Source organism: Ipomoea nil, unplaced genomic scaffold (assembly GCF_001879475.1).
Source record: "Ipomoea nil cultivar Tokyo-kokei standard unplaced genomic scaffold, Asagao_1.1 scaffold0190, whole genome shotgun sequence".
Lineage (NCBI taxonomy): Eukaryota > Viridiplantae > Streptophyta > Magnoliopsida > Solanales > Convolvulaceae > Ipomoea > Ipomoea nil.
The window spans coordinates 55,515-73,906 of record NW_017616618.1 but is presented as its reverse complement, the minus strand read 5'-3'; the positions used below and the strand labels follow the sequence as shown (position 1 = coordinate 73,906).

At 35.4% G+C, this 18,392-nt stretch overlaps 2 protein-coding genes and 1 long non-coding RNA gene across 15 annotated transcripts; 1 reads left to right on the top strand and 2 right to left on the bottom strand.

Moving 5' to 3' along the window:
• Window positions 1-6,477: 6,477 nt before the first annotated feature.
• On the bottom strand, window positions 6,478-7,367 carry LOC109187287 (2-hydroxyacyl-CoA lyase-like). The gene is made up of 2 exons (XM_019337463.1): window positions 7,333-7,367; window positions 6,478-6,910 (listed from the first exon to the last, which is right to left on the bottom strand). Exons 1-2 carry the CDS (start codon window positions 7,365-7,367, stop codon window positions 6,478-6,480), a joined length of 468 nt encoding a protein of 155 aa, XP_019193008.1.
• Window positions 7,368-10,071: 2,704 nt separating this feature from the next.
• On the bottom strand, window positions 10,072-15,848 carry LOC109187256. Its single transcript, XR_002055259.1, has 3 exons — window positions 15,838-15,848; window positions 14,945-14,950; window positions 10,072-10,188 (listed from the first exon to the last, which is right to left on the bottom strand). It is a non-coding gene; the product is annotated as an uncharacterized LOC109187256 (long non-coding RNA).
• LOC109187214 lies at window positions 13,250-16,988 on the top strand. 13 transcript variants are annotated; one of them, XR_002055253.1, is made up of 10 exons: window positions 13,250-13,527; window positions 14,174-14,248; window positions 14,340-14,737; window positions 15,034-15,065; window positions 15,183-15,232; window positions 15,313-15,458; window positions 15,535-15,590; window positions 15,982-16,259; window positions 16,364-16,552; window positions 16,663-16,978. XR_002055253.1 is itself a non-coding variant. In XM_019337374.1 (9 exons), the coding sequence occupies exons 5-9, from the start codon at window positions 15,402-15,404 to the stop codon at window positions 16,836-16,838; spliced, it is 447 nt and encodes a 148-aa protein (XP_019192919.1). In that variant the 5' UTR covers window positions 13,250-14,132; window positions 14,508-14,737; window positions 15,034-15,065; window positions 15,183-15,232; window positions 15,313-15,401; the 3' UTR covers window positions 16,839-16,988. The 13 variants fall into 13 exon arrangements, 3 of the variants coding, with proteins under 3 accessions (XP_019192919.1, XP_019192903.1, XP_019192912.1); XR_002055258.1 differs by lacking the exon at window positions 14,174-14,248 and adding an exon at window positions 14,034-14,132 and having other exon boundaries at window positions 14,508-14,737; XR_002055252.1 differs by having other exon boundaries at window positions 14,034-14,248.
• Window positions 16,989-18,392: the final 1,404 nt, after the last annotated feature.

The window sequence follows — 18,392 nt, the reverse complement described above, 5'->3', positions numbered from 1 at the left end:
ACTTGCGAATTGCGAACTTGTAAAGAATTGCATTTCAATTACTATATGATTGCACTGTTACCGTTTCTAGACATGCCTGGAGGACCTGTATTTGAATGTAGTGTAATCATGTAGTAATTGCAGTGCAATCCTTTCACAAGTCCGCAGGTTAAGATTAAGTATGGACCTTTATGATACATTCACATACACATATACTGACACTATTAATCTAGAAACACTAGACATGGTGTGACAAGCTTCCAGCCCCAAGAAAATGACCAAAAAGATGCTGCATCACCAACACTTCAAAAGCACTTGATCCTGGAATTTCATAAATTCAAGTGTCATGAGAAAATCAGGTTGGGATGAGAAATAAGATGTCTCGAGAAAATGAGACCTTAGACGTACCCAAAAACAGATATATTTAGACACACAGAAAGCACGCAGAGAAACATATGGGAGATATTGGGTTTCATTGCTCGTACCTACTACACTGCCACCATGTGTAAATGGATCTGAAATGCCCTGCGCCTCAGTTTTTGTGTTGCAGTCTCCCACTTTCAGCACCAGCATAGGATCAATAGTGACATTGATAACAGCAGGTTTCCTAGCAGAAAAGGATTCGGCAAGTGCCGATTTCAGTTCATCCGGGGTCCCAACAAGATAACCTTTACCCCCAAAAGCTTCAATCAAAACATGATACGCAGCACTGGGTGGCGGATCATCTTTGTAAGGTCCAGTTATTTCTTCGGGGTTCCTTCTGTCACCACCATAGGTTCCCCCATTGTTAAACACTATAACCACCACGGGCAGCTGATATCTAACCAATGTCTGCAATACACAAGTTACACGTAAGAAAGAAGAGAACAATAACAAAATACAAAGGAGGTGTTTGGTAAATAGTTGTTAGCTTATTGGGTTAGTGGGTTTAATTAGTTGATAGCATTAGTTAATTGTAGAAAGATGTTTGATAAATTAGCTGTTAGCTAATAGCTGACTACATGCGAAATGACTTTCTCAAAAAGCTTTTCAAAAAAGCTACTTTGAGCAGCTTTTTGAATTTTAGTATTTTGGAGCAATAAACTGTTACAAAAAAGCTAATTAATCAAACACTTATATTGAATGTTTAACCAAGTCAAACAGCTAATAGTGGTCAAATAAGCCAAAAGTGGCTGATAAGCTAACTATGTTACCAAAGAGGGACTGAAATTAAGATGGAACTTGGTACCAGATACCAATATGGACTCGCCCTAAAGCAAGATGGAACTTGGTACCACTGTACCATACCAGAAAAAAGAAGCACATGCCGTTCTTCATATATCTACTTCGTTGAACATTATGCACTATATGGACTATGGTAGTAATTAAAAGATACACAAGCTTATATGGTTGAGGCTTTGGACTACAAAAAATACACACCTTTGAAAGAAAAATTGTAACTATATGAATCCATAAACTCTTAAGAACCTATAACAATGTGAGTATGAATATCATGTAGTCAATTGAAATAGGAAATTAAGCTTATCAAGAACTAGCAGCTTATCAAGAACTAGCAGATAAACTTTATAACAAGAACATACCTCAACTTCCATAGCGCTGAACCCGAATCCAGAGTCCCCTTCAACAGCTAAAACAAGCCTATCGGGCGACGCCACTGCAGCAGCAATGCAATATCCGAGACCAACCCCCATTGTTCCCCAAGTCCCCGCATCCAACCGAGTCCTTGTAGAAACGATAATGGAGGAAAAAATACTCTTCTGTTTATAATCTAGCTAATTTCAGTCTATATATACACGTACATAGCTTCCTACACTATGGCCTAAATCTAAGCAAATCAATTAAATAAGTAAATACAATATTTACATAATATAATCAATTATAAATAAGTAAACATAATATTTACATAATCAGTCAAATATTTTGGTAGCATAATTTCTTCCTAAGATTGCTCACGCCAACACTCCCCCTCAAGTTGGTGAATATATGTCAATCATTCCCAACTTGTTTAGTGAACTTTGAAACTCTTTTCCAGATACAGCCTTTGTTAGGACATCTGCTAGTTGATCTTTTGATGTGACAAATGGAAGAGCAATTGTACCTTTGTCAAGATGATCTTTGATGAAGTGCCGATCAACTTCCACATGTTTAGTTCTGTCATGCTGAACAGGGTTATTTGCAATTGCTATGGCTGCTTTGTTATCACATAATAGCGTCATTGGTTTTGACGGACAGATACCAAGATCGTGTAGTATACGTTTTATCCATAGCAACTCACATATACCTTGAGCCATTCCGCGAAACTCTGCCTCTGCACTTGATCTTGCTACAACCTTTTGTTTTTTGCTTCGCCATGTTACCAGGTTACTCCCAACAAATGTAAAATATCCCGATGTAGATTTTCGATCAGTTTGACTTCCAGCCCAATCTGCATCTGTGTATCCCTTAACTTCTAGATCTCCATTTTTTGAAACAAATAATCCTTTTCCTGGAGAAGATTTTAAGTATCGTAGGATCCGATACACAGCTTCCATGTGGTCTTCGCTTGGTGCATGCATGAATTGACTAACAATACTTACTGCATATGCAATGTCAGGACGTGTATGCGATAAGTATATTAATCTCCCAACTAATCTTTGATACCTCTCCTTATTGGTTGGAGTTTGATCTTGTTGAATGGCTAATTTATGATTCACTTCGATGGGAGTTTCAACAGGTTTACAATCAAGCATACCAGTTTCTGCTAGTAAGTCTAACACATACTTACGCTGGCAAAGAGAGATTCCGTAGCTTGATCTTGCAACTTCAATGCCTAAGAAATATTTCAAGTGCCCAAGGTCTTTAAGTTCAAACTCAGTTGCAAGGTTTTCTTGCAGGGTAGTCATTTCAATTGTATCATTTCTTGTAACAATCATATCGTCAACATACACAATAAGAGCAGTTACCTTTTCATAACCTTACTTGATGAAGAGTGTATGATCAGCATCACTTTGTTTGTATCCAATCTTCTTCATGAAAGTTGAGAGCCTTCCAAACCATGCTCAAGGGGATTGCTTCAATCCGTATAAGGCCCTTCTTAGCTTGCATACTTTGCCATCACAATTTATGCCTGGAGGAGGATCCATGTATACTTCTTCTTCCAACGTCCCATTAAGAAATGCATTTTTAACATCAAACTGTCTTAGCGGCCACTCCCGATTTGCTGCTATAGAAATAAGTACACGTATGGTGTTTATTTTTGCTACAGGAGCAAAAGTATCTCCATAATCAATCACGTACTTCTGTGTGTACCCTTTAGCAACAAGCCTTGCCTTGTAGCGATCTATGATTCCATTTGGACTGAGTTTGACTGTAAAGATCCACTTGCACCTTACTGTTTTCTTCCCCACGGGCAGCGATACAAGATCCCATGTATGATTTGTTTGCAAGGCTTCCATTTCATCATTCATAGCTTTCTTCCATTTTGAATCCATTAATGCTTCCTGCACATTACTAGGAATAGAAACAGGGGATATTTGATTTATAACAAGTGCATGCGATTTTGACAAACGATGAGAGGAGGTATAATTGTTGATGAAATATTTCGTCTTAGCTTTAAAATCAGGATCATATTGAATTTTCGGAATTCCTTTGTTTATCCTAATTGGATATCTCGGTTCATTTGTGAGAGGGGTTGACTCGAGTATTATAGGAGATAAAGGCAAAGATGTTACCTGAGGAAACACATTCGGAGATGAAGGTAAAGATGTTACCTGAGGAGACACACTTGGAATTTCTATGGTTGTTGGTGTGTCCTGGGAAGTTGTACAATCTTGGTTCTCAAGAGTGCCATTAATAATCTCGGGAGGTGTATCAACATCTGGTTCATCTAGTTGCAAATCAATCCCGGCTTGTTCATGAAAAAATTCATGAGTGTTGTCTTCACTTAAATTAAGTGTTTTCTCCCCCTGAAGAGAGCACTCATGTCCACCGAAAAAAGAAAGATCTTCATGGAATGTAACATCTCGAGTTACATACATTTTATTTCCAGTAGGGTCATAACACCTATACCCCTTTTTAAAGACTGCATATCCAACAAATATGCAACGGACAGCTCGTGGATCTAGTTTTCCTGCTACCTTGTGTACATATTCAGTGCAACCAAACACACGGGGTTCAAGATTTGGCTCGACCGGTGCTGAAACAAGTTCATGGAGTTTTTGGTATGGAGTTTTGAAATCAATGACTCGCGATGGAGTTCGATTGATAAGATATGCAGCAGAACGAACAGCTTCGCCCCAATATTCTCGAGGCACTTTCATTCCAAACAAGGACGCTCGAACAACCTCAAGTATTTGGCAATTTTTCCGTTCTGCCAAGCCGGTTTGTTGTGGCGTACCAGTACATGAAGTTTGGTGTCGAATCCCATTCTCTTGACAGAAAATCTTCATGTCAGAGTTTATGTACTCCCCACCATTATCAGATTGAAGAACTTGAATTCGGCATTGATATTGAGAGGCCACCATTTTATATAGATCCTGAAATACAGAACAAACATCTCCCTTGTTTCGGAGGAGAGAGATCCATATCATACGAGTACATTCATCAGTAAAAGTCACAAAATAACGAGCACCAGATAAAGTAGGGACTTGAACAGGTCCCCAAACATCCGAGTGGATAGTCATAAAAGGTGTATTATTTTTATTATAACTAGGCTGATAAGAAATTCTATGGCTCTTTGCCATTTCAGAAATGTCACAATTAAATGTAGAATTTCTATGTAAAAACAAACTTGGTTTTAATTTCCGAAGATAATTAAATGAAAGGTGACCAAGACGGCGATGCCACAGCCATGCCATATCTTCGTTTCCTTGCTTCCCTCCGGTAGTATTTGCTTGACCAGGCATCTTATTGTTTGTAAGGTTCAAATCAAGAAAGTATAAATTTCCACGTCTAATACCACAACCAAGAGTCTGTTGTGTTGCAATATCCTGAAAAATACATTTGTCAGGTCCAAAAATTACATTACAGTTTAAAGCTTTTGTAAGTTTGCTAACAGATAAGAGATTGGAAGAAAGAGAAGGGACTACAAGTACAGTATCAAGATTAATAGAATTTGACACATGTACTGGTCCTTCACCAGTAATGAGTGCAACTCCTCCATTTGCGGTAAGTATGTGAGGTTGAGTTGAAGAACGAATAGAGGAAAGATGGGTAGAGTCATTTGTCATGCGATCAGTGGCACCTGTATCAATAATCCATGTATTATTCATAGTAAGAAAAGTTTTAGACAGACCTGAATCGTCAGTCTTGGCAAAATGTGCTGCAACTGTATTTGGAGGAGATGTAATCACTCCCTCATCTGTTGTGGTAGTAATAGCAGCTTGTCCAATTTTCTTCCGAGGTTTTTTTGTAAAATCCCACCATTCAGGATACCCGATAATTTCATAGCAACGTTGTTTGGAATGTCCCTCCTCACCACAATGAGTGCAAATATAGTTATTTGCTTTAGGGCCAGATTTTTAACCTTTAGCTTGATGGGAATTTGCAGGACGTGTGTGGGCGGTCAAGTGAACCATGCTATCTGAGTGAACTTTAGGTTCCTCCATAGTTTGTCTCTGGTTGTGATCTTTACGAACATACGCGTAGCATGACTCTAGATCTAGAGGTGGGTCTTTTCTTAAAATGTCACTTCGAGCTTGATTGAATTCTGGGTCGAGACCAGCCAAGAAAATATGAACTCGAAGTCTAGTCATATGTTTGTGCAACTTAAAGATTACATCAGCGTCATCTTCTTGTGTTTAAACACGAGCATCAATTTCCTGAAATATACCTATCAGTTCATTATAATATAAAGATAAGGGTCTACCATTTTGATGAGTAGTAAATGATCTCCGATTCAGTTCAAAGATTTGTGTTTCATCTGAGCCATCATAAAATGTCTTTGCAACTGCTTCCCATATTTCTTTGGCTGTTTGGAGACGAATGAATCGTTGCATCAAGAGCGGACTCATAGAGTCAATAAGCCAACTCTTAACCCGGTTGTTATCAATAAGCCATGTTTCTAATTGCTTGTCATATGCTGTTGGCTTTGGAGTTGTGCCGGTAAGAAACCCAGATTTGTTTCGAGCTCCAATACGCATCTCCGTAAGTTGAGACCATAATGGATAATTTGTATCATCTAAGATGATTCCGGATGGGAAGAGAGTATTGTCTTGGACAATGATTCGAGGTTCATGAGGAATAATAGAAGAGGATGGGATGTTTTCAGTCATGATTGCAGAAAACAAAATTCAGTTTCTACATTCACAAATGCTCTGATACCATGTAGAAACGATAATGGAGGAAAAAATACTCTTCTGTTTATAATCTAGCTAATTTCAGTCTATATATACACGTACATAGCTTCCTACACTATGGCCTAAATCTAAGCAAATCAATTAAATAAGTAAATACAATATTTACATAATATAATCAATTATAAATAAGTAAACATAATATTTACATAATCTGTCAAATATTTTAGTAGCATAATTTCTTCCTAAGATTGCTCACGCCAACAGTCCTTGGCTCAGTCTGTACCAACACGGATCTGCCAATATCCATTGTATTCGCTCCTTCAGACACCAAAATTAGGGCGGGACTACCCAATTCCAAAATTGCGTCTCTAATAATCCTCATTGGAGTCATGAAGTTAAACGGCACAACATCCTTGGCTAATTGTGCCTCCATTTTTGACACATTTTCCTTAGTTTTCTTAGCTAATGCCTCAATCCAAGGATGATTCTTCCCCAAACAAAAAGGGTCGTCTTTTATCTCCTTGTTTATGGTCTCCACAACCTTAGTAGCATCTCCCACTAACCCTAACCATGGCTTCCTTAGCTCAATCTCGTCCTTGGATATATCAACCAATATGAACTTCACATCCTTGGTGATGTATAGCTTTAGCTTTAGCCTTTTATATATGCAAATTAGGAGCAAAAGTGCCTTCACCAAATATTCATCGTCTCGGCAACGGTTGCGTTTGGATGGGAAGGGAAGAAAGAAGCAAACTTTGATTGGCTCCACCGCCACACGCCACTCTATCAATTGCCAAGCAAACTTCGCTTTGAACTCTTTTTTGAGCTTTTCTCACCTTGCAGCCTTGCTCTTACATTACATTATACCCTCCCCCAACATAAAATTCAATTTAAATTAGAGACAAGAGAAAATTTCAATTTTAGTCCACTGATTATTGGAGCTGTGTTAATTGCAACACTTTCAAAAATGTTAATTTAGTACCTTGACTATGTAATTTTTATCAATTTTGGTCACACCGGCTAAATTTCTGGCCAAATCTCACTGAAAAAAATTAATAGGGTATTTTAGTCATTTTACTCATTTTCTTTCTTCTCCGATGGTCTTCTCCCCATTTCCGACGACAAACTGCAACTACCTCTCCGCCAGCCTCACGCAACTTCCTTTTCATCATCAGGGAGCCCGCAGGTGAGCAGTGAATTTAGAATGCTATTAAAGCCAGGAATGAATTGAATTAAGGTCTCCGTCTGCTCTGTATAAATTGTGCATTCATCTCCAACTCCATTAACGCCAAACAAGCAATTATTTCTTTGTTTTCAACTTAAAATTGCAAGTAGATGTAAAACAAAGTGCACGCATACATACAGACAATGGGATATATCATATATATTCAACTTCAATCATTTAAAAATAATAATTAAATAAATGATGGAGGGAATTTAGCGTGGGAGTGATTAGGGATGTGTACCACCGACACCAATTTTGGTACCTGTGTTCAGTTGCATATCACTTCTCTTTAATTTATATAATATAATAGGCCCACAGTACACCGCGTTTTCTCACCTCACCTCCCTTCTTCTTCTTATTATCGTTGCTTGATGGATTGGACTAAGCACCAGGGATTTTGGTTGACCATATGCTGCCCTCCACTTAAATACAGAACACATAGTAAGGTTCGCCGAGCTTCAGCTCCTTTCCGTCAATGCCGGTTATCACCGGAAAAGGGGGAGTTGATGATGAAAAGGAAGTTCCGTGAGGCCAGCAGAGAGGTACTAGCAGATTATTCGTCGCCGGAAATGGGAGTAGATCATCGGAGAAGAAAGAAAATGAGTAAAATGATCAAAACACCCTCATTATTTGACCTATTAAATTTTTCGGTGAGATTTGGCGGGCAATTTGACCGGCGTGACCAAAATTGATAGAAATTGCATAGTCAAAGTACTAAATTAACATTTTTAAAAATCAGTGTTATAATTAATACAACTCCAATAATCAGTGGATCAAAATTGAAATTTTCTCCTTTGATCCATTATAACTTGCATCTTTCAGTGCTCATATCTTTGATTCATTATAACTCTAGCTTTATCTCTTCACTGTTCTATAGACAACATGCCAAAATCCATACATTCTTGTGATTGGCACTATTTTGTGTGGTTCAGCCTGGACTAACTCCATGCCATTATGAACAGACATTTTATTTTTTGGTCCAAGGGGTTTTCAGGCCATGGGCCCATGGTTTGCATTGCCACACAGAGCTAAAACTGTACATTACAGTGCAAATTTGCATCAATTGTCATTGGCTTTTACTGCCTCATTAGTCATTATTGACTTGATTCAGAAATCCTGATGCATTTAGAAAAGGCCCATATACAATGAACCAAAAGTAGGCTTCATTAGACATTCCACCTGCAATAAGTAAATTCATCTCAAGAAAAGTGCACTTTCTTGACTCACAACACTAACATTTGAATCAGATAAGTGAGACTAATCTGACCTGATTTGCCACGAAATTTGTTTAAGCTGTCTTAAATATATACTATGATTGGGCCTTTCTTTATGATACTCCTTAAAATTTAATGAAGAGGCAGCCATTATGATCAAAGGAAAGATGAAGGCTGTGCTTTACATCTTTTCAACTCAGCTAGGAAGGTTAAAGGAACTTGATAGACAGACCAGTAGCAATCCAATAGAATTGAAAATTAGAGAAACAAAAGATTAGTAATCTAGTAGAATTGAAAATTAGTAAAACAAAAGATCCAGTGGAATCCAGTAGAATTGTCTTCTTCTTATTATTTTTAATTTTTACTAGTATGTCACCTGTGCGATGCAAGGACTAAAAATTAGAAATATTGTATTTATGTTAAGAAATTGTTAATTATTCTAGTCTTATTAAAATTGAAGTATAAATATTTTTTGAAAACCGCATGCATTGCAAGATGTAAAATTAGTATACATAAATACAAAATAATATTAAAAATAGGATATGACATTGAAAATTCAAAAATATTACAAATTATTGAAAATTTATTTGTAAACTACATTTTGTGTAGTAACCTAAGAGTTTGTCAATGATTGGGTTTGTTATTCTTAATATAATTAGAATTGGACTCATTATTTCTAGCATATTAGAATTAGGTCTTATTATGTAACTAAGACTCCCAATATGAGGCAGTCTAGAATTCTTATTCCTAGTAGGACTCTAAGCCCAAAATATGTATAAATAGACCCCTCACATAGAGGAGGGGGGACAACTTTTCAGCACGATTCACCAGCAATACTCTTCAATACAAAGTTTCTACTATACGATAGTGTTTGCCTGCCGTTGACTGCCCAAAAGTCATAAACCAACAAAGAAGTAATTACAAACAAATTTGTTCAAGTAAAAAATGAGTGAAGGTAATAGTATGTAGTTTAATTTGTTAGTACGTCAAGATTTCAAGATTATTATTTATCACCAAATTAATTAAAGGTATTATGATGTGTGTTAAAGAAGATTTATGTATATTGTAGGGATAATGCAACAGAAAAAAGGGCAAATTCTGGAATCCAGTGAAAGAATTGAAGAAGCAAATAATAAAACACTGAAGCGAGCGTGTCGCAGAAAAAGGCCCAACAATAATTCCTCTCTCAACCAAGCTGCCTTTAAGAAGCATAAAGGTCTCCCGCCTAATATCACCATGCCCGTCAAGGTAAGCTATCAAAGTAAAATCGTAGCTTTTCTACTCTCGTCCTCATCGTCAACTATGAAATATTTGAAGGAGCAATTGGAGATGAGGTTTAGGTTTAAAATATCAGCACACAAATTTGTTATCGAGTATCAAGATCACGAAGATGAGTGGATATTAATAATGAGTGATTCGGATCTGATGTACTGTATGGATGTGTTAAAATCAAGTGGGAAGAAAGTAATAAAAATGAGGGTCACCCAAAAATCTCCTCTTCACTGTAATCCATCAATCATTATCCCCTTAAATGAATCTCCGGCCATACAAGCAGCTCACCTGCCACCAAACGCCGCATCCGCCGTGAACTCATTATCTAACTGCGTCGGTCCTACTGTGTCGGAGATTCCCACCCCAATTTTGTTGAGTGAAGGCAGTACTAGTAGTGTTGGTAGTTGTTAAGACGTGAGGAGGTCATGGTATTTTCATATTCCATAGGAGTTAGGAGCCGTGAGGAACACTATCATCTTCGTCAGATTTTCTCCATCCTCCAAGCAAACAAGTTATATGTCAACATATTCAACACGTACTTGGAAATGTTCAATCTTTCCTTACAATTGAATTTCAAATTTCTGTATTCGTACGTGTATATAAAGTATATTTCATTATTATCTGATTAAGTATTGAACATAAACACAATGATAATGCATGCTATCCAAAAGAGAATTAAGAAAATTTCTTATTCAAACCAAAAATAGTACAGAGTATTTATTTAGACTATTGTTTTAGACCAACCTTTTTACAAGGTTATAAACATCTATCTATACTATATATAAACCAGGACTATGTGGTTTAATGGTACTTGCGTTGGACTTCCATTTGGAAGTTTCAGTAGGTTGAGAAAGTATATGAACAGATACTACAATGTAATAGAGCCAGTAACTTTAAAAAAAAAAATAATCTATACTATATATAAAAATAAAATCTTGAACTTTAACTTTCCGCCCAATTCCTAAAAAATAAAATATATTGATTTCTACTTTTCCATTTGAACAATAATTCTAGGTTAAAATTATATTCTAATATTATAAAATTGTGTAATACTATTTCCATTCTAATCTATACTATATATAAAAATAAAATCCTGAACTTTAACTTCCCGCCCAATTCCTAATAAATCTCTCTTCCTAATAAAATATATTGATTTCTACTTTTCCATTCGTACAATAATTCTGGGTTAAAATTTTATTCTAATATTATAAAATTGTGTAATACTCTTCTTATTCTAATCTATACTATATAAATCCATATATTAAAAACTATGAGAACATTATGTTTTATTAATGAATTTTTAAAAATTTTAATTAAAAAATTGTCCCGTGCATTATTTAATCATCTCTCTTTCTAATTAGTCAAATTATTTAATTATGGTAAATTAGGGAATAATTAATGATTGTAATAGAAATCCTAAAAGAATATAAAATAGAAGAATATTTAATCATTTTTATATTATTATTGTGACTCACGGAATACAATACAAGAATATTTAATTATGCTTTTATATATATATATATATATATATATATATATATATATATATATATATATATATATATATATATATATATATATATATAGAAGTTGGTTCTGGTGCGGTTGAATGTCTCCCGTGCGGTTGTGCTTTGAGTAATGTGCGTGAGTTTTGTATATAACGTGCGTGAGTCTTGTGCTTAATGTGCGTTAGATTAGTGTTCTTAATGTTAGTAGTTGTTGAAACTTAAGTGGCATGAGTTTTGTACTTAAAGTGCGTGAGTTTTGTGCTTAAGGTGCGTGACTTTTGTGCTTAAGGTGCGTGAGCTTTGTACTTAATGTGCGTGATATTAGTGTTCTTAAGGTGTTTTAATTTGTTTCTGTGTTTAATGTGCGTGTGTTGTGTACTTAACGTGCATGCGTTAGTTTAATGCTTAATGTGCATCCAACCGCACAACAACACGAGAAGTCATTCCCGCACCTGATATATATATATAAGTGCAATTGTAAGCATTTCCTTTATAAAAAAAAAATCTTGAATGTCTCATAAACTAATTATTAAGGAATCCTATGATTCACACTGAATGTGAAATATGCAACAATTTGAATCAGTTTCCATTGTGGGGTTCAATTTGAAAGAAAACATTAATTTCAATCAAAATTGCATAAATGAAAATAATGTTATCTGTAATCGAAATTACACACTTTTAAGATGTTTTTCTTAGAATTTTTCCCATTATCATGATCAAATGCAAAGGTAACCAAAACAAATCATTCTTAAAATGAAACAAGAAAGTGCAAACCAGATATTTATAATACTCAAGTGATAAGATTAAAATGGATTTGCAGAAAAGGGGCACCGGACTTGGTCCTATACGATGCAATCTAGGCCAAGTTTCCCTTAGGAGAGGTTCACCTAGGATTGAGCTCGATCATGACCTAAGGCCATCATTACCTTTAATCGTGATAGTATCAAAACCTGGAAATGTTAGATTGCTAAGAATGTTAGATTGCTGGTTCACGGAATGTCAGATTACCTTAGAAAATACTAGATTGTTGGGAATGTTGAATTCTTGGGAATGTTAAAATCACGTGTTCGGTTAAAATTGAAATATTTAATATAAAGCTGTTTTGTTATAGAGTTGTTCTTTATGTTATAATGGTTAACATAAGTTTGTAAGAGAGGGAAGGGTAGAGTTGTAAAAAAAAAAAGCAAGGTAATCTTACATTACCTAAGAAAAGTAAGGGAATCACATTCCCTTCAAAATAAGGAAAAAGCTTATGTGAATGTTAAATCTTATTCCATGGGAATGTTAGATAACTTCAACCAAACTCAAGAATGTCATATAACACCCGAACCAAACGCCCCTTTATTGTAATGAATACAAACTCCATATCATTAATCATAAATTGCTAATAATTTACAAGCATTTAGGACACTATACCACCAGTCTTTAGGGTAGGACTGGTGAGGGTCCTTAAGTCACTGCTGGAAATTATCATTTTTCCGACCTCATTCCGACCACTCAAAAAAATGGTCACAAAAAATATTTTTTTTTATTTTTTCGTCCAAAGCCTGCACTGGTCAGAAAATGGTCGGAAAATTCCGACAACTATTTAAATGTGGTCGGAAAGTTTTTTCAATTATTTTAAAATTTTAAAAATACTTTTTTTTGCCCATCGTACGATGGTCAGAAATAACATATATATATATATATATATATATATATATATAACAGTGAAATATCACTTAGATAGTTTACGGCTATTTATTATTTTATTTTAATGACCATCGGACACGCACTTCTAAAACATCACTTCTTTCTCCCAACTAGATCTTCTCAACCTAATCGGCTACTCGTCTACCGCCGGCCTCTCTCGTCCAAATCTCTATTGGTTTATGAAGAAGAGGGGAGGAGAGAGAGAGAGATGAAGGCTTCAAGACCTAGCGATTTGGTTTATGAAGAAGAGGGGAGGAGAGAGGGAGATGAAGGCTTCAAGACCTAACGAGAATGGATAAAAATTTACAGCTAGTAACAATGAGCAGGAAGAACAATCAACTCAAGTCTTTGATTCTTCACTTGTAACACATCCTCCGATTAGGATTTCATCAAATTCCTCTTTTCTCTCTAATCTGCATGCATTTTCATTTATCTTCCACACAATTGGTTATGATTTTTCAATATCAAGGAAAAATTATGTACAGTTTCTTCCTGTCATTTTGACTCACTGTAATTTGCTAGAATCCAAGTTGGTTGTGGGTAGAGGAATTCAAGTTTTTGAGAATGGCGGAATCACAGTAATGTATCTAATAAAAAGTTATAGTAATTGTGGACTCTTTGTTTCTTTTCCATTAGGCTGGGTTCATGATCAATGAAGATTTGGGACTAGTATTTAGTAATTGTGAATTCTATACTTCTATACATACTGTCATTTTTCAAATTGGCGGTTGCGTGCAACTGCATAGCTCCTCAATTTCAGTCCTATTATTGCAATTTTGTTTAGTTTAACATCAAAGTACTCACTATTGTGAATTAGTTACCTTGTTAAGTTATATAAATTGAAAGCATGTGTATAATTATATCACAGGAAACACCATATGTTGTCCTTGCTGGGCTCGTTTCAGCTTTGAAAGTACTTGGTGGAGCATTAATTGACCAAACTTTCTTGTTCCTAGGCTCCAGAGAGGTAGCTTGTTCATCTTTTAATAAATTTATTTACAATGCTAGAATTATGCAATTGTATAAACCACTGAAGGCTGGAACTGGAATGTTGAGCTTATTGCACTTGAAATTTCAAAGAAGGTACTAAATTCTGTGTCGTTGTCTTAGTTCAATTTCACTTTCTTTCCCTTCTGGTTTCTCGATATTCATACTGCCTGTGTAACTTTTGCAGTCATGGGTTGTGCTAGATGAAGTTCGAAAAAAGATTTGAGTTGTCGACTCAAAGGCACTTGCACTGATCTCATCAATTTTGACTAGCTTCATAATAATGCACATTTTCTTTACTACTGCCATGAACTTGACCATTTTCACCGGTAAAACTTGTTTGGCTTTATATCAGGGACTTGGTCTCACGAACACTGTTAATAACTGCAACAACCCGGGTTCCACTTGAGCAAGCAGGGCATGGATTGACACCAACACCAATCGCGAAAACTAGAGAATGATCAACACTCAGCGGGGCGTTTGCAGGGTAGAGTCTCGAATTCAAGCTTCTGAGGGAGTCCGTGTAAGAAATTGTCACTGGCGTGGTGTCCACAAAAGTAATGCCTAACTGCATTCACATATTTGGTGAGATTGCTGATTTTATATCCTTTGTTTCCTCATTTTGGATTTGATTGCAGTATTTTATGTGGTGCTTTCATGAGGTTTTTCTTCTGACAGAGATAATTTGGAGGGATGATTGTGATTTTTTGTGTATATTTGCCCATTTATGATATTCTTTCTGGTAACGCATAGGGAAATTATGTTACATTGGGGCACTTTTTGATCAACAACTTCAGTCTTAACTTATTGTATGACTTAAAATTTTGGTTATTAGAAATCATGGATATTGTTTTCATTTTATTCTTTCTTTTTCTTTGTAGATCTTGTATACTAAAGTTTGCTTGCTATAGAGGTAAAATTTTAACCTAATTGTTGAAGTGATTATGTCAATGAGAAAAATAATATTTTTCTCTTTTTTGTTACTTCTTGCATCAATTGACATCATCTTTTGTTTTTTGAGATGGCAAAGTTCATAACTTGGGATGGTGAAGAGTTCATTCAAGCAACAACATGAACTTGGTTTGTATAATTTTCCTTTGTGTTTGTGTATTAGCTATTTAACTAAATTGGTGTTAATTTTCTGAGTGGAATAATTTCAGAGAAGAGGCGGGTTGAGGCTGGCCGAATTCAGGAAAAATGATTACGAATCCCGGCATGCATCAGGGAAGGTCCCAGACATGACTGGACCATGCCTGAAATCAAGTCCATTTACGACTCCCAGCTTCTCGATCTCCTCTTTCACGGCGTCAGCTCCCTCCCTATTTCTCTATGTCTTGTCGGCGGATGCACCATTCGTTTCTGATTTGTTTATGCTTTTGCAGGCTCAAGTTCATAGGCATGGTCTCAACTTCCAAGAGGTACAACATTGCACTCTTCTGTAAGTGTCACTGTGAATTGGAATTGTACTCTTACTTCATTGTAATTACATTTGGAATAAATATGGCATCATTTTTGGACCACATGGTAAATACTAGTTGTAGGTTTACAGTTTTGTAAATATTAATATGATATAAGTATAACCACATAGTAATCTTCCATCAATTTGATATGCTAGAAATTGAAGTTCTAAAATTTGACATGGGATGGGTCAATGTGATCAATAGATATTTATGCTGATGGTATACTTATTCCAAATTAGGCAAGACAGGTTGGTAATAGACTTCTGGAATGATATATTATTCTTCTTACCAGGAAAATAATGGGATAAGACTTCTGTAATGTTTGTTCGCATGCTATGTAGTTAAGTCCCCCATTTAATGCATTGGCAGGCAAAAGAGGCTGGTAGCACTTGATTTTGTATTGGTGCTGCATGGAGGGATACTATAGGAAGGAAAACCAATTTAATATAATTTTCTGCCTGTGAAGTTGAAACTGATGCTACAATTGGTTCTCTGGCATTAATTCTTCAAAGGAGAATTGATTTTTCCAATCTCATGATTGTATGTGGGACTTTGAAGAACTTTTCAAAGAGCACTTCAGGAGGCGCGGTTATTACATTCTCAAAGCATGTGATGCCTATATTGAGAAATTTGCTCCCTTGGATGAGGTGCGTATGAACTTTTATGATGTATTTTAAACTTGTTTATTCCATCATATGACTCAATATCAATAATTGATAACTTTTCTTATTATTTATTCATTTTTTGACAGCAGTGTTTTTTGTACATTTATGTAAGCGAGTTGTCATTACCAATAGGACAACTTTAATTACAGCAAATACAAACTCATCACTTTTGTAAGTTTTCACTAGTGAAGAGGCCAAAGGGAGCTCCATACATCAACCAAGGTGTGGGATGCGCGGAAATTATATTGCTGATAATAGGCATGGAGATGATGAAGGTAAATTACATTCCCATGGACTTAAAGGATTGCTTTCTTTTTTTTTGTTTTATCTCTTGAAATTCTCTTATCTCTATTTTGTCCAATCGCTACATCTTGAACACAAGCAGGATTTTGTTCATGGAGCATGTATGAAATAGAAGGTTTTTGTGAAAGATCTTTTGAAATTACACTGACTGACATGTATCAGGTATTAGTATTTCTTACAGTACTAAAAAATTTGGAATTTCTTTACCATTGTACTCAGTTGACATTGACCAATCTGGCTGTTCATTTAGTCTTATAATTATAGAGTAGTTTTTTTTTTTTTTTTTGAGATGAGGTTGGCTTAAGTGTTGACATCCCCTCTTATATATCGTTGTGTAATTTTCTATTTGAGATTCCCATGTGTATTAACCTATTAGATTTTTGGTTTAGAAGTATTATTTTTGTTCCATTTTGTCATGGACTCTCATAGATGGAAAGCAACATTCATCCTCCCATAGAAGTATAATGTAGAATTTTTTTTATTTTTTCTTCGTAAATCTTACCGACCACTAGTGGATGGTAATTCCGATCAATTACCGACCACCAGTGGTAGGAAATATGCTCTCTTTATCCGACAACTAGTAGTTCCGACGTCTTAAAAAGGAAGCCGGTATTTCCGACCACCTTGAGTAGTTGTCGGTAACAGCTAGGGCTTTTTTTTCGAATCGATGAAGTGGTCGATAAGTTGGTCGGAAACTGCATTTCCGACCGGAAATCTTCCTTTTCCGACCACCAAAAAGTGGTCGGAAAAATGCAGATTTCCAGCAGTGAGTTTGGGATTCAAATTTATAATTTGTTAAAAATTTAGGTCAGTAAAATATTACAAGATATAAAAATCATTGAATATGAACGTCAATGTATTTATTTAACGTTGAGCTCATAAATATAATGCTTATTTAAGTTGATACAATCAGATTTGACCCATTATAATACTCACACTAACTCGATCCAGTACTGAAAAATGTCAAACCCAAATCACCCAACAATACATTAATTTGCACCAAAAATGATATAGTGACCGATTGGTGAAGCATAATTCTATAAAAAGTAGGGAGCATATTTATTGTTTTTTACTATGACAATTTTACATATATACAACTATTGCATTTTCCATTATATTAATGATATGAAATTTTTACAATATGTTCTAAATTAAAACAATGAAAACAAAAAAAAACTAAATCCTACAAAATAAAACTAATGCCTTGTGACCCTAAAGGACCACGAAGGAGTAAACCAACCTAGGTTGTCTATAACTAACTGGCTCAAATCAAGAAGGCTGGAATTCGAACTCGTGATCTTGTAATTACAAGTTTATATCCTTAGCAAACTTGGCTGGGTTTATTCCTTTCTTTGATGCATATTTCATGTGGTTCTACCTAATCCTTGATAAGTAAATGAAAAATTAACTTCAACCCACTCATATGGGAGTTCGTTATGATGAGAGTTTTAATTTGCATGTAATTTACCAGAGCAATTCTAAATTCTAAAATGCCATGAAAGCTAAGTGCTTGCTATGAAAAACTCGCTGGTATATATGATAAAGTTTTCTTGATGACAGCTAGCGCATAATCAAGGCAACCTGCTCGCTGCCAATCATTTCAATTATCAGTCATATAATAATGGCAGAACCCATAATGATATACTAAAAATTCATAATAGGTAGTCGTAACATATTTCACCATAACAATACAAAACATCAAATATAGATAAACTGACATAAGAAGCCGCAATTTTTTAGATAAAGATGACCTCAAGTTTATAATCAAGACTATCAACCTTATAAACCATATTGTTAAAAGGGTTAAAAAGG

What these genes read in the sequence shown, in the direction of transcription:
- LOC109187214 (XM_019337374.1), top strand. Translation starts at nt 15,402, where the DNA reads ATGCCTGAAATCAAGTCCATTTACGACTCCCAGCTTCTCGATCTCCTC. An exon ending in AATTTGCTCCCTTGGATGAG is followed by an intron (nt 16,260 to 16,463) that starts GTGCGTATGAAC and finishes AGTTTTCACTAG; the next exon opens with TGAAGAGGCCAAAGGGAGCT. An exon ending in TAGGCATGGAGATGATGAAG is followed by an intron (nt 16,553 to 16,662) that starts GTAAATTACATT and finishes GAACACAAGCAG; the next exon opens with GATTTTGTTCATGGAGCATG.
- LOC109187287 (XM_019337463.1), bottom strand. Translation starts at nt 7,367, where the DNA reads ATGGGGAGAAGACCATCGGAGAAGAAAGAAAATGA. An exon ending in TCGGAGAAGAAAGAAAATGA is followed by an intron (nt 6,911 to 7,332) that starts GTAAAATGACTA and finishes CATATATAAAAG; the next exon opens with GCTAAAGCTAAAGCTATACA.